General features: G+C 42.1%; 1 protein-coding gene across 1 annotated transcript in view; it reads right to left on the reverse strand.

Annotated features, from left to right (window-relative positions):
* LOC138448795 (zinc finger protein interacting with ribonucleoprotein K-like) overlaps positions 1-13,723 on the reverse strand; it is a 202,958-nt gene extending 189,235 nt beyond the window's left edge. The window contains exon 1 of the mRNA XM_069604721.1: positions 13,545-13,723. Within this exon, the coding sequence (XP_069460822.1) occupies positions 13,545-13,568 (24 nt within the window). The 5' untranslated portion in view covers positions 13,569-13,723. The remainder of the gene's footprint in view (positions 1-13,544) is intronic.
* Between the last annotated feature and the right edge of the window lie 683 nt (positions 13,724-14,406).

Below are 14,406 nucleotides of genomic sequence, written 5' to 3' on the forward strand. Positions count from 1 at the left end.
GTTCAGCAACTATACTAGAGCCTGCATACCTCTCTTGTGGCTGCTGTTGTAAAAATATTCCCTGTACCTATGTTAGAAACCAAGTTGCCTCATTTGCCAAGACTGCCAAAGTTGCACTTATAATGGCACTTCTTTATATTCTGATTGCAGCATGGAAGAATGCAAATGGACTTTAAATGAGTTCCCATGCTCCTTTGGATCGCAGCTAAGTCCGCATAAAACGCTATGTAGCTCATTTTCGAGTCCCAGCGTTATTCGGCAGTGGTGATAATTGCACAGGTACCCGCTAACAAATTATGGTCATTTGCATGGCAGAGTGCAAAAGTGAACGACAAAAGGCGCCGTACAATAGTGTATGCTGCCTTTTGCCCTGCACTTTTGCACTACGCTGTGCAAATGAAGTGAAACAGCGCCTGCCAAAAGCCGGCATGCTCCCTAGGGATTGCCAGCATTTGTGTCTGCATGAAAATGCATGCAAACGTAAATGCTGGAGTATTTGTATGGTAGAGCGGAAAGGAGCACGGAAACGCAAGTTGCATTTTGTTACCCCCTGTACGCCATACAAATTGAAGAAAATGGGGCGTACCGGAAATGTAATGCTTAGAAGCCTTATGCAAGGCTTTTGCACATTGCATTTCCAGTACACAGGGCCAACAATTAGCCCCTATTATGTGCTGTTACAATAGTTTTGTGGATCACTCACTTTCTTTGGGGAGCAAATTTGCCTGTACCCTGGGCCTCACCATCCCTTAAAATGGCCCTGCTTGTAGCCACTGTTTCACACAGCATACAGCTCAATACACCCCTCACATTTCTTATCACCCACCATTAGCACCTCTCACGGGGCATGCCAACAGACCACAGCCACACGCCATTACCATCTAACATCAATCCCACTTTAATGTGCTAAAATGCATTCCAAACAAAAAAAAACAAATGGGAGCAGAGCTCCACTGAACTTGGAGGTTGTCTGTGCGCAGGAAACATCTCATCGCTGCACTGTGAGAATGAGCAGTTGGTAGGCGATCATCTCTGAAGGGAGTGTTGATGGGAATGTTCTCCTCCCTAACCACAACAATGCTTTACAAATCATTATAAAAGGTTGATCTTCCAGCACTTTTTCCAACTATATTGGAAGAAAAAAACGAATGTTTCATAGGTGGTTCTAAGAGCGCACAACGCTAACCAATGAATGACTTCACAATCTACCACAGAGAAAAATACATGTATGGACCAGGAGAAAGCACTGTATGCTCAGTAGAAATAAGGGGTTAAGTTGTTATTATTCATTTGTCGAGTGGGGGCAAACACTACTTACAAGAGGCAAGGGAGAACATGTTTTAGGCTACTGGAAAACAATGGTCATCTGAAAATGTTACTAAGAATAAATGGCGTTATAACCCCTGGATCTGGCAAATAATTCAGAGATGACATTATTTAGACGTTGGAATATTGGCAACCAAACAAGTGTACCAGAAGCAGGACTATGGGAGTTCATGTGCAACTAGAATTATGTAATTCAGGGGTCAGGGGAACATGCCTCTCATAATGTGCGCATCAGGGAGATAATTTAATTAGAACTGCAGCAGCACTGAATATGATAGTCGGAATCCCTGTTCCCCTGATTTTCATAACCATTGCATTTCCCTGAGAAAAGAGCAATGGCAACGCTTAGTCATAACCACCCCTGCAGATAAGTCGAGGAGCGGCCACTTTTACAGGGTTCGAAAATGAGGTGAGCTGGGGGCTATTTAGCTCCTGCTTGCAGCCTAGAACAGCATGGTTAGATTGACACCAACAGCTTCCAGGAGCTAATTTTGGATCCTCAGGCCAATTGATGCCGAACAAACACGCCTATGTGAATTTAACTCTATGCTTTTGGGGTAATCTATTAAAAAAATGTTTTTATCGATTTCCTAGTTTATTACAAACGTGTATCAATGGCTCATGCATAAAAAATGTTTTGCCTTTAACCCTTTAAAAGCCACAATTCCCCAAACTACCTCCCTATCCCACAATAAATTAAGCCCTCAATTCATTCTTCCTCCTCCTTTAAATTTCAAAAATGTCTTTCAAAAACGGTATTAACACAAAAATTCCCTTAAAATCTTCACCATCACCCCAATAGGAGGTTCCAAAACTTCTCTGCCTCATAACACTGTCTCTTATTTAATTTACCCAGTCACACAGGTGCCTAGTTCTTGCTGCCGTTAAGCCCCTACAATAAACTTTAACGTGCTGCAGACTTTCAACCAGGGACACGGCCTGACAGAATCTACATGCTGTCTCGTTCATTTTGGAATAAATACTCTTGATTTTGTTTGTTGAGTGTAAATTAAGGCGTAATCTCAAGAATTGCATCCAATACCAGGCCGAAGGGAAGAGCTGTAAATATCGCGGCGTGCACCCACAAGCTTTAACTGGTTTGGCTAGCGCTGATTGCAAACGATGTGTGTTTCTACCTTCCAGTGTATGGATCCAATCTAGATCCTAGATTGTTTTTTTTATTTTGTCTGGATTGCTTATGACTGTTTCAATGTTGACGCCTAAATACTCTAGCGTGGCCCTGCAATGACTCTCCCATTGTCCCAGGTTGTCGGGACCCATCTTGCCCAACTCTGCACTGAGGATTTCAAAAGGTGGGGACAGGGTCGGTAGCGAGCATTTCCGGAAATAAAGATAGCAATTTACAAACCGTTTAGATAAGGATATTAGACCTAGTTCATATCCGATTACTGAAGTCGCTATCAAATTTGGGAGCTTTAAAATCTTTCTCCAAAATGCCCTCTCTAGAGAGGACAATACCTTATAAGAAGTGAAAAGCAAGCCTTCTGCGCCAAAAATAAGTACCAGAGTGGCTTTGGCTTCAGAGAATGTCACCACTAGCTCTATTGAGTATTTGCCAAATCTCCTATGGATCCCTTTAGCCTGTGATGTTAACATAATGGCTTTCTTTTTTGAGGCCAGCAATCTCGAGCCAACATTTCTCCTGTCATTGATGTGGGCCCCGAGATGAACTAGAGATTGGATTTCAGTTAGTGATACTTTTTTTAGGTACCACTTATATCTAGATTTCCCTTTCTTAATTCTAGATCTGTTTATTTCTGGTTAATCTGGAGACCCTTTGCGGTTATAAATGCCTGCAATACCTCCAAACTCTGTTGCAGCCCTATTGGGGTTTGATCTACCAGAACTAGGTTGTCTGCAAATAGCAGCCTACCCATCTTAGGTCGAAAGGCATTGACCGCATTTAGTGCTGCAGGTAGGTCAGACATAAATAGGTTGAACAGCATTGGGGCTAGAGGGCAACCCTGTTTCAGTCCTCTCTCTATGTAAATGGGCCTAGAAAGGAGTCCCTGCGCACTAAGCCTAATTGTCACATTGGTGGATGAATGGAGAGATCTAATTGTCTCTAGCAAATGCAAAGGGCAATTCCAAGACTCCATTTACACCCAGAGCAGTTGTTTGTCAACACTTTCAAGCGCCTTTTTAAGGTCTATGAAAGCGATATATATTTGCGTTCCTTTTTCAATTGCTCTACCCTCGGGCACATTTAACAGAAACAAATAATTTAGGTCAGTTCCAACCCCCTTTATAAACTCTGTCTGTCTGAGGTCTTATCTTTTAGAAGAAGAGATCAATTTCTGAAGATGACTAAGCAGTAGTCCACCAAAGGAGGGCGATAGGGCAATCATTTTCAGGGTCTGCCCTATCCCCTTCCCTTGTGGATTGGGACAATGACTGCTGACTGCCATGATTTAGGCACTCTCTCTTTTTTCATAATTTATTTAAAGAGGGCTGACATAAAGGCTGCCCATTCCTCTGGTGCTGGTTACAACATCACATTCCTAATGCCATCAGGCTCTGGGGTACTAAATCCACTCACTTTTTTTTTTATTAGCAACACCAGATCATCCTTGTCAAATGGAATGGACCATCCTGATCCCTTCATCTCTGGTCGCCTATAGTAAACACTTCCTCTTTTGGAAAATAATTTCTGATAAAGTAAGAGCCACTGATTTTCAGATACCATATTGGATATAGTCGAGCTTTCTTCGTTGCCATGATTATTTAGTAGTTCCCATATAGCTCTTCTGTCCCTTCTCATAAGCTTCGTTAGCATTAATTCTGCGTCTTATTGCAGCAGAATTGCCCAATGTGAGGCTAGCCAATTTCTAAACTTTTGTTTTCGCTCTTTGAATGACATGTGGAAACCTTCAGGCTTATTTCTGACTAAAGTTCTAATTTCCATTTGTTAAAGTTTGTTTTCGTTGGAAACTTTCTCATCAAACATGTGGGGCAGGATTTTATCCAAATACTTAGTTTTGTTCTTTTTAACTCTAAATTCTAGGAGCAGTGGCACATAATCCACATCTTGATCTCCCTCCTAATAGCTTCATGAAATTCATATTCAGAGCTTTAATGTCAGATGGTTTCAGCCTTACACGATTACCTCCATTAGTGACTTCCATACCCTTCTGCCATACTTTTGTTCCTCTTCATGGGGTCCCATTTTTTAAAAGATAACCTTAGTAGGGCATGATCACTATTTTATTTTAGGCAAACTCTCAGGGATGTCACCGTTTTGTCGAGGGAGGAAGAGACGAACACATAGTCCAAAATTGATGAGTATATCCTGTTTGACCAGGTCAACCCTGGCAGTTTGTCCCCGTCGCAGTGGCCATTTAACACGTGCAGATCTTTAGATCTCATTAGATTCAGCCATGACAATGCTCTCTTATTTCTACCACTATTCCGACCATCCACCACATCAATCCTCAGACAAACAGGGTACGTTTAGGTCTCCACCCACACACATGTAATATACCTCATATATCGACCAAGGCATTTGTCGGTCACATCAGTAAATGCTTGCAAGAACTTCTGTTTCAGTCCACACATTGACTACAGTCTCCAAGGGCGTTCAACCAAGGAAAAAGCACATTGAGGCCACACAAGTGGGGAAAGAGCGCTATATAAATAACAAAATACAATAAAATACAATACAATACTCTGTTCTACTTTGCCAAACCTCAAATCTCATGAAGTCTATAGGTTCACAGTTTGTTTTTCCTTCAATGGAGCTCTATTAGCCTGCCTATCTTTTTTTATCTTTGCCGGGATAGGCCCAGAGCTCCTCTTTGCACTGATCAGTAGTCTTCTTCCATACAACGTCAGAAAGCAAAACTTGATTTGGTCCTCTATCAATTCCTCATTCCAAAACACTGACCATTTCTCTTTCTGAGGGCTCAAACTCACTCGGACCATGTCGACCCACTCTTCAGGTAAAACTTTATCATGGACTGTCAATAGAGAAAAGTCAATTCCTTCATCTCCTTTGGAGCCAGACTCTACTTCTGGCGCAGGCGAGAAAGAGCCCTCCAATTTATATCATTCTTTAGAGTCCTCGCTCTTTGTTACTGCTCTCGAACCAGCATCTTTTGGCAGTAGGTTTCTAGTCATTTGTGGTGTAGTTGGATTCCTTAGGAAAGCCCTGGATCCATCCAACATTCTTTTTTACTTGCCTGTTGGTACATTTTTAGGCTTGCATTGAAGAGGCTTTGTTTTGTTAGTTCCCTCCAGCATCTTACATTTTTTCCTCTTCTGAAAGATTGGAAAAGCATCCTGGGCAGGTATCCTTTCACTTGGTGTTTTACATTTCACCGAGCACTTGCAGTGTCTTATGTTCCTTTACATTTCACTGAGGACTTGCAGTGTCTTGTCTTGCTTAAGGGGACCATCTTCCCTTTTTTTGGTTTCTCCATCAATCCCCTTTTGAGATCCAGTCAAAGTCTCGTCCATCTTTGATATTTTGTTTTCACACTGGATGGTGATGTTGCTAGCCAGAGTCTTCGCAGGTGATGTTTTAAGAGGACCCATAGGAAGCCACCTGGACTTTTGGACCTCTATTGAGGCCTTCACTTGCAGCAGGTCAAGAAGAGAATCCAGCAATCCAGCAAACGTTTTTTTTCCATCTCTTTCCATGTTGAACGATGTTAAGAGGTTTTGGTGGATGTGCTTAGAGCATTCAGTATCTTGATCTACTCTGGTTTGTAATGACGTAATGAAGTTCTCGATGTATATCAATTTGGAATTGATTAGTGCCAGCAGGGTAGAATGGTCCTTCAAGTTTCCATTTATTACCTCAGAGATTTACAAATGGAGACAATGCAGTTGTTAAAGCTGCCATCATGTTGGGTTGAGAATTGAAGGCTGTTGAGTTTAAAATTGGCATCGGACCTTTGGAGATGAGATAGAGGAAGCGGTTTCGATCGGAACCTCCTTCAAAGATTCGATTGTTGGGGATGGTTTTTTAGTTGATTGTATGGATTTTGCAATTGACAATACTGGGATTTCCAGTACATGGAAGGAGGGGGGGATATCTGACCCTTCTCCCTTCCCATCAGCCAAACAGGCCAACTCAAGAAATCGACCAGGCTAGGCACAGCCTTCGCCGTCTCTTTTTAATGAGATATCCCTCACCTTGATTTGAGCGAGATAATTTCATCTTTGCCTCACTGTTCAGAGTCTCTTCAACAGGTCTTCTCCCCATCGATGGGGTCGGCCGCAAGTCCGGGGCGGCCGATGGCTCTTTTATGTCTGGGTTGGGGCAAGTTCCTTTGTTAGTATCCCCACTTGCAGAGATATGTGTCTGCAAACTCATCCTTCCACGACCCTCAATCTCCTCTTCCTCGTGGTTGTTGCAATTTTCTCTGCCATCCAGCTTTTCAAGAAACCTCAGTCTCTTCACCTCTGGAGACTTAGCAGGGTCCACACTCTATGTTGTAGGCCTCCTCTCCTCATTCTGTACCTGGTCAGAACTACCCACTGCTGTCAGAATTTCAGCATCAGTCAGTTCCAGGGCATTTCTCTCTCCCCTGCCCTCCTCCCAACACACAGTCTTATTCCCAATCTCTGCTTTGAGTTCAGGTCTAATTGGGCAATCTACTGGTAGATCACTTTCCTTTGTTTTCAGTGCAATTTTCCTTTTCAAGGCCTGAGTAAGCCCTGTACATTCAACACCACCTCTTGAGTCATTGGCCCAAGTACATACCTCCTTAAGGATATCCAATTTAGAATCCAAAGGTAGACCGACCTGGGCAAAAGAAGACTCAGACTTGGATCTCTTAAGGTCTTTACAGTTATTAAAGAGTTTAGTGCCCTTCCCGCTCACCTTGTTTTTAAAATGTGGCGGGTCGGAGGTAAATAGATTGAAACGCTGGGTCACCATAAGTGACCCAAGATTAATGTTGTTCTCCTGTCTCTGGCCTCCCAGAACACTCAACACACTCCGCGCCGCTTCGCGGAGTAACTGGTGTTTTTAAAGCCCTTCCCCCAGCAGAATGGAAAGGTTAGAAAGACTGTCAGGCACAGCGCAGCAAAGCAAGAAACACTGGAACACTCGACGCACTCCAAAATAAACATTTGTTAACATCTATATGACATTTAAAGCATAAAGTGCCATAAATAATGGTCAAATATATATGCTTCCACCTTATGTGGAAGTTAGATTTGCAGAAAGCTATGTACGAGCTCCTAGTTCCCAACTGGCAGCTCCTGGGCACTGGTTAATGCTGGACCTATCAGCTGCTTTTAGCTTCTGCTCATAGCAGGGGAAGCATGGTATCACAAGTATGACATTGACTCAATGGGTACAATTTGTAAAACCTTTACTGAAATTGTTGGGGTTGGAGAAGCTCCTACCTTGCGCTATAACTATGTTGGGCCTGGTTTCGACCATCAAATAATAAATAACGCAATCCTAGTGGAGTCTGTGAATTCAAAATGGCCTATGCTAACAAAAAACTAATGCCTGCCCTATCTCGTGTACAAAAAAGTGTAAAAAGGAGAAATATATGTAAAAGGAGAAATCAGTGTTCAAATGAATAAATGTGTTTGAACCACCTCTCCTCCCCACGTTAGACCTCACGGAGTAAGGCTGTGCCTGAAGGCAGGATGACACACTCTGTCTCGGTTTCCTACACAATAAACAGTTCTAAAACGTGGCTCGAGGCCAGTCTGGCCATCCATGTTAAAGTCTCTTTCTTGACTTCCAAAATTAATATTTCAACCATAGGTTCACAAAGGTCCCGCTCTGTCGGACTCAGACCATTCACCACACAGTTCTCGTAGGTCCTCCTGTCGGACTCAGACCTCTCGCCATACAGTTCTCATAGTTCCCCCTTTGTCGGGCTCAGACCTCTAACGATAAAAGTTGAACACAAACTTACAAGGGGGGCTCCCTTGCCCAAGCTTATTTCACTTCGGATCTCCCTCTGTCGGGCTCGGCCCACTTTTTCAAATGTTGAAGACTTTCGAATGTACGTGGGTTTCTTTACAGACCACTGCGGGACCACCTTGACTCAAAGTTCACAGTTCAACTTTCCCTTTCCCCTTCTCTAGTAGTTAAACTTCTTTATTTCACTTTTGCTGTTCATTCGCTTTTTCACTTCAAACATTTTCACAGAGACTTTAGAGTGGGCTACTTTCTTTCACGGACCACTCAGTTACTTAGTATCGCTGATTTTGCAGCTGTCTTTTACTTCAAAGTTCATTCACAGGTCTGCGTTTCCTCGCGTTTCATTCACACGCGTGAATCTTTCGCTTGCGATAAAATGTTGCTATTTCAAACTTTAACACAACTGGTCTTTCAAGTTGCTTGCCAATTCACCAGCTGTGTGTGTCTCTACTTGATTTTGCGATTTCCAATTCACGAGTCAAGGTTAGTACCAAAGGCTTAGCCTCGCCTCCCCAACTCTGCCATTCACCCCGGATGGTCGCTGGCATCCTTGAAACATAATGCAGTCTTCACTTGTGGGATCTGGCCTTCTCCATGTGTCTTTCATGGCCTGTCAGAGGCAACAACCTCCAGTAGGGAACTCCTGCGGCTCTCGACCCTCTGCTCTTGTTCCTTGGTCAGTACAGTAGGTTTGCCTTTTTACCGGAAGCCCTGTTCATACTTCTGTTCTGCCTTGCTCAGAGTGTGTCTTTGGGTTCTGCCTTCTATTCGTGTGAGTTTGCCATATAGCCAATTGCTACGTATTAAAAGAATCACTAATATAGACTCTAAATAGACTCTAAATATACGCAAGAAAAAGAAGAACTATTCCGTAAATTCAAAGCAAGAGGCTTTAAAGAAGATGAACTGAATCTGGCTGTAGAGAAAGCAGATATGCAAGAAAGAACTCATTTACTGGAGACAAAAGTATCCAACAGCAAAGAGAATCCATTGGTGTTCGTTAGCAAATACAGTGTTCAGTCATCTAAAATTAAGAAGTCAATTCTCAAACATTGGCCGATGCTAACTTGCGACGCGAAAATCCAGAATTTGTTTCAAGAAAGACCTGTCTTTGCTAATCAACGGAGCAGCAACCTGAGGGATTTGTTGGTTAACACCAAACCCAAAATAACCAAACAAGTCCTGTCAAAGAAACAAGGGACATTTCCATGTATGTCGTGTAATAATTGTAATAACATCACTAAAGGTGACTCAGTCACACACCCCAGAACTGGACAAATAATAAAAATCAAGGACCACTCTACTTGTTTGTCAGAAGGAGTCATATACTGCATCAAATGCCCTTGTGGCCTATTATACATTGGACAGACCAGCAGAAAGGCACGAGTAAGATGGAACGAACATAAATCAAATGTTAGAACCAACAACCAACATTCACCAATTGCTAGACATTTTAATCAAGCTAAGCATCAGATAGCACAAATGCGATTCCAAATTCTCGAAGTAGTACAACTGAAGAACATCAATACAAGTGCCACAAAAAGACTTGAGCAACGTGAAGCATATTGGATCGAGAGACTCGATACGGTATCACCACGTGGTCTTAATGAAGAACTTAATCTATATTGCTTTTTATGAAAGAGTTATCATCCAGTTGATTTTGCCTTGTCTTAACTTTTTTTCTTTTTTTCACAGGAAATACATTTAGTAACTAATTACACTAGCTGTTGTCAAGTCAGATACAAGACCTTTAAACACGCCATAGGGGTAGATAGATAGTGTAGATAGGAGAGTAATATTGATGAGAGACTTTTAAACATGCCATAGGGGTGTGGAGCTAGGAGAGTAATATTGATGAGAGTGGTATAATATTGTAAGTAACTGCAAGTAATGATTGGTTTAGTTTTGATTACTCGTGTAGTCCGTCTCTTCTTGGATAGACATACTTGTGTAACATTTGCATTTAACTCATTAGTACTCACATGTTGAAAATCAGGATGAGTTATATGCTTTTTTTATCTGTACCTTTTTTTTGCATTCTGCGTAAATAGGTTTGGTACTGATGGTTTTTTGGATGTTTTGAATATGTCATGCAATGTTTATTATTTGATCTGCACTATTCTGTAATTTTTGTAATTTATTTCCTATTATATCTGTATAACAACTTCCGTGGCTTAATGCACGGTTTAGGTAACCCCATTAGAGTTACTTATCTTGTTTATTACCTCGTCTGATTTTATTTTATTCTGTCATAAGTATTGCAAAAAAAAGTAACTGTTTACTGTAGACTGTGTATGCACCCACGCACATTTTTGACAGTATCATAGTTACTCTAATTATTATCAGCCGTGCTTTACACCTCGTAGTCTAGTTGCCACTGTATATATCAACACAAGAGCACTGTCACGCCATTAGGTAAACATTGCATAATGAGTACTTGCAGATAACGCCCGCGCTCTATTAGTTTATTACTGTTGTTTCACTGCAATTGCAACTTCGCGCTGGTGCTTTCCTTGCTAGTAGCCCAGAGTTTCTAGTTTTTTGTAATTGCTGTTGTATACACATCTCTTTAGCAACAGACAGCATTGACTCGTTGCCATGACTCTGATTAACATCAGCGTAAGATCACGTAACCACGTCACGCGTCTAACAAAAGCGTCTCCATGACAACGCTCGTACTTATTCACTAACAGCTCGCGGCCAGATTAAAACCGCGTCTTACTGTGTCTCTGCTTTCAACTCGACACTACGGGGTAGGTTAATCATTAATGTGTATCTATGCCCATTTTAGTGTGTAAGGCTAGTTAGTAAATACCATTTTGACACTTAGATTTCCTTTGTTCGACAGGCGGGACTCTTTGCGCTCTGTTGGTTTTTCCATGGAGTGTAAGCATACACGTACCTAGCTTACAGCAACGTTATTGGCAGCCCTAATGACTTCCATCACCATCTTGCTATAGTATGAAGATAGCTTTAGCATGTTATGAGGTAAGCTTTCACAGTGTTATATTAGTTTCCTTTAAATAATATTAGGTACGTTTTAGATATCTTACCACTGCATCATCCTACCTGCTTTACAGATGGGATTGTTATAAGTGGATTTACATTGGAATGAAGACCTCTAATAAACAGCACGTGCAACAAGATTAGTAACGCACGCGCCACAATAGTTTTTAATGCAGCAATATATACAAGCAGGTATGTGTTTCTTTACCATTACAATGTAGTAAGCATAAATTGGCATTCTTAAACGGGATGACTATTGTTTGTATGATGATGCAAGATGTTGGGTCGCATTAAAATGATTACACTAGAATGTTTCACAGATACACATCTGGGTACTCTCGGAATTCTCGAGATTGCATATAGAAACTATTAAGTTATTTCCGATATTTCTGAATTTTTGCAAAATTATGGCGTAACTCAACGCTTGATATGCATTGAAATATTATGAGGATAATAGTAACATTATTATGATGAAATAGTGACAAGGACAGATATAAATGCAGATTTTGGTTTTATTTGAGATGGTCATTTGTGGCTAGCAATGAAATTGGTTTATGTAAATACTCGTTATGACTGTTTTTTCTTGTTTTCTCTGTGTATGTTTTTTCCTTGTACTACAGAAATTCGCCCTGATGAAGGACCAAGTATAGGTCCGAAATGCATTGGCACATCATTTCTGCTTCTTCTTAACAAATGAAGTAAAGAATCAATTTACTAAAAGTTTTGTTTTGGATACATTTTTTTCAAGAGCATTTTTGTGCCTTCAGGCACAATTTTCTACAACGTATCTATTTACTTAATATGAATGAATTTAATTTCCTTCAGTAGTCTTCACTACAATTGGCGACCCAAGGTCTGATGGCAATTCTTTCCCATCAGACATTTATGCAACTTTTCGGTACACCCAGTATAGTGTATACTGGTTTACTTGGTGACGCCATTAATCGCCTGTTCTAATTAACTAGTAGCCATACGAATGTAAAAAGAAACTCAGCGGTGCCCGCCCTAACCACTTTTTCTTTGCAGTACAGTAGGTTTGCCTTTTTACCGGAAGCCCTGTTCATACTTCTGTTCTGCCTTGCTCAGAGTGTGTCTTTGGGTTCTGCCTTCTATTCGTGTGAGGAGAGCTAATTGGTATCAGGTGTATGCACTTAGAATCAAGTGTCTGATTGGCAGGGGAACCCGTTTCATTAGAGATGCAGCGATCATCACCCTCAGAGAGAGGGTGATGAGCCCTGCATCTCCAGTGAAAGGCGTGCCTGGCAGGGGGGCAGCGCCACAATTTAAGATAAGGAAATACTTACCTGACCTGAATGGTGCCTGTTAGGCCACAGTACCAGCCCTTTTGCACAAATGAGCAAGGGCTCTTATGGGGTCTGGCCTAACAGGCAGCATTCAGGTAAGTGTTGTCGCTTAATTGCTGCACCAACCATCTGCCAGGCCACTCCACCTAAAAGCCCCAGCTTGAGTGTACAAGCCACTTAAAAGCACTGCTTGTTCCAGCGCCCCATATGTGTGCACTGCCTGTGCGCTCAGGGTTTTCAAATGTTACTTCCTGGTTCCAGCACCATGTGGTTCATATGCACGGAATTCTGCATGTGTGCCGCGTATCAGAGGAAAGGTACCGAAAGACCAATATCTCAAACCCTTCATCTGGTAATGTGCATGGGTGTGAAACCAAAGGTGAGGGGTGCGGATGTCTGAGGGCGGGAGTGAGCTGGTGAATGAAAGCACGTGCCTGTGTGTGGTGTATTGCCTGTGTTTAAATTTCGAATCCCGCATTTCCAGCGCTGGATTATTTAATGAAATTGCGGTTAATTGTTGTGGCATTAACTTTATGAATGCTTGAGGAGGTGGTAATAGGCTGTGCGCGCTGCTAATTAAGCATTCAGACTGCAGCTCTGTGGCGCTTGGTCACAAATTCTCACCTGTAACCGGCAACATCCTTAAAACATACACTTGGGGTCCTTGATGGGGGTTTGTATCCCATATAATCTAGGCTGCTAGGATGGATTTTACGCGGGTGCTGCTGTACCATTCAATGGCACTTCTTTTTATCGAAGTCTGATCGTTTGACTGCACACACTTCCGCAGATGCGCTCACCGACTAACAGGCCTACGAAGCGAACTCTCCAGCCCATTTACCATCAGCACTGGCTCGCGTGTGGCTGAAAGGTGGAGGGATGCAAACCTTCAGTATGGTTTTCTAAAAAAACCCGAAACTATCCTGGTCTAAAAGGATGGCGAGTAAACAGGTGCGCTTTTCAAGCAGACACGTTTTCTTTAAATCACTACTCACCCCATCTGAATCCCGCCGGGACATTACTCTCCAATGCTCTTGAATCTGCTCCGATCGAATTATCCAATGCTGAGAATGTTTCTATAGTTCAAATATTGTATTGAAACAATTGTTAAAAAGAGTGAATAAACAACCAGTTTCCTCAGAGGGAGCGATGCGATGCGAGGGCACATAAAGTTCTATTGCGCGCCCTCAGAACGCGAGTCACTAGTCCCCGCGGCATGCTCAGAAGCAGCACAGTGTACTGTGCGTGATCACGTGATATTCTCTATGTCAGTCTGATAGCTGGCCTGGCAGTAGGGCAGTTTCTATACAATACCGTGCTCTGAGGAAAGACCATAATCCATAATCCCCACTCCTCCACACTCAAACGTTGCTCCTCTACCGCTGCCCCGCACTGCAATTCAACAATGCAATTTAAATAGCGTTTAATTGACGTGTTCTTAAAATGAATTAGTAGACAACGTATTTTAAACAGAAATTCATTTTCAATCTCATGTTTTTGTTCCTTGTCTAAATGAAGGGCACTCTCCTAGATGATGATGGGCAAAAAAGTGTCTATTGCTGCTGCTGGAATACATTTTTCCAACAATTTTGCTCTTATTTGAAAGTGGAGCAAGAGCCAACTCTTTCAGTTGGTGAAAAACAGCGCTCAGAGGCCGCTGTAAATGATCACGCAGAGCGGAAGATCGCTGTGAAATAAAGGGAACGAGGTGCGATGAAAAATAAGGCAGTTCCCAAGTATATTTAAGAATAAGGTTAGGTTGTAAAGAGTGCCTTGTTGCCATATGATCAAAGTACCTAGACTAAGTATAACAATACTTTCCAAATGTTGCGAGTGCATGATCATTTAATGAGAGAA

The sequence above is a fragment of the Ambystoma mexicanum genome, chromosome 1p (assembly GCF_040938575.1).
Source record: "Ambystoma mexicanum isolate Mex_15411 chromosome 1p, UKY_AmexF1_1, whole genome shotgun sequence".
Classification (NCBI taxonomy): Eukaryota; Metazoa; Chordata; class Amphibia; order Caudata; family Ambystomatidae; genus Ambystoma; species Ambystoma mexicanum.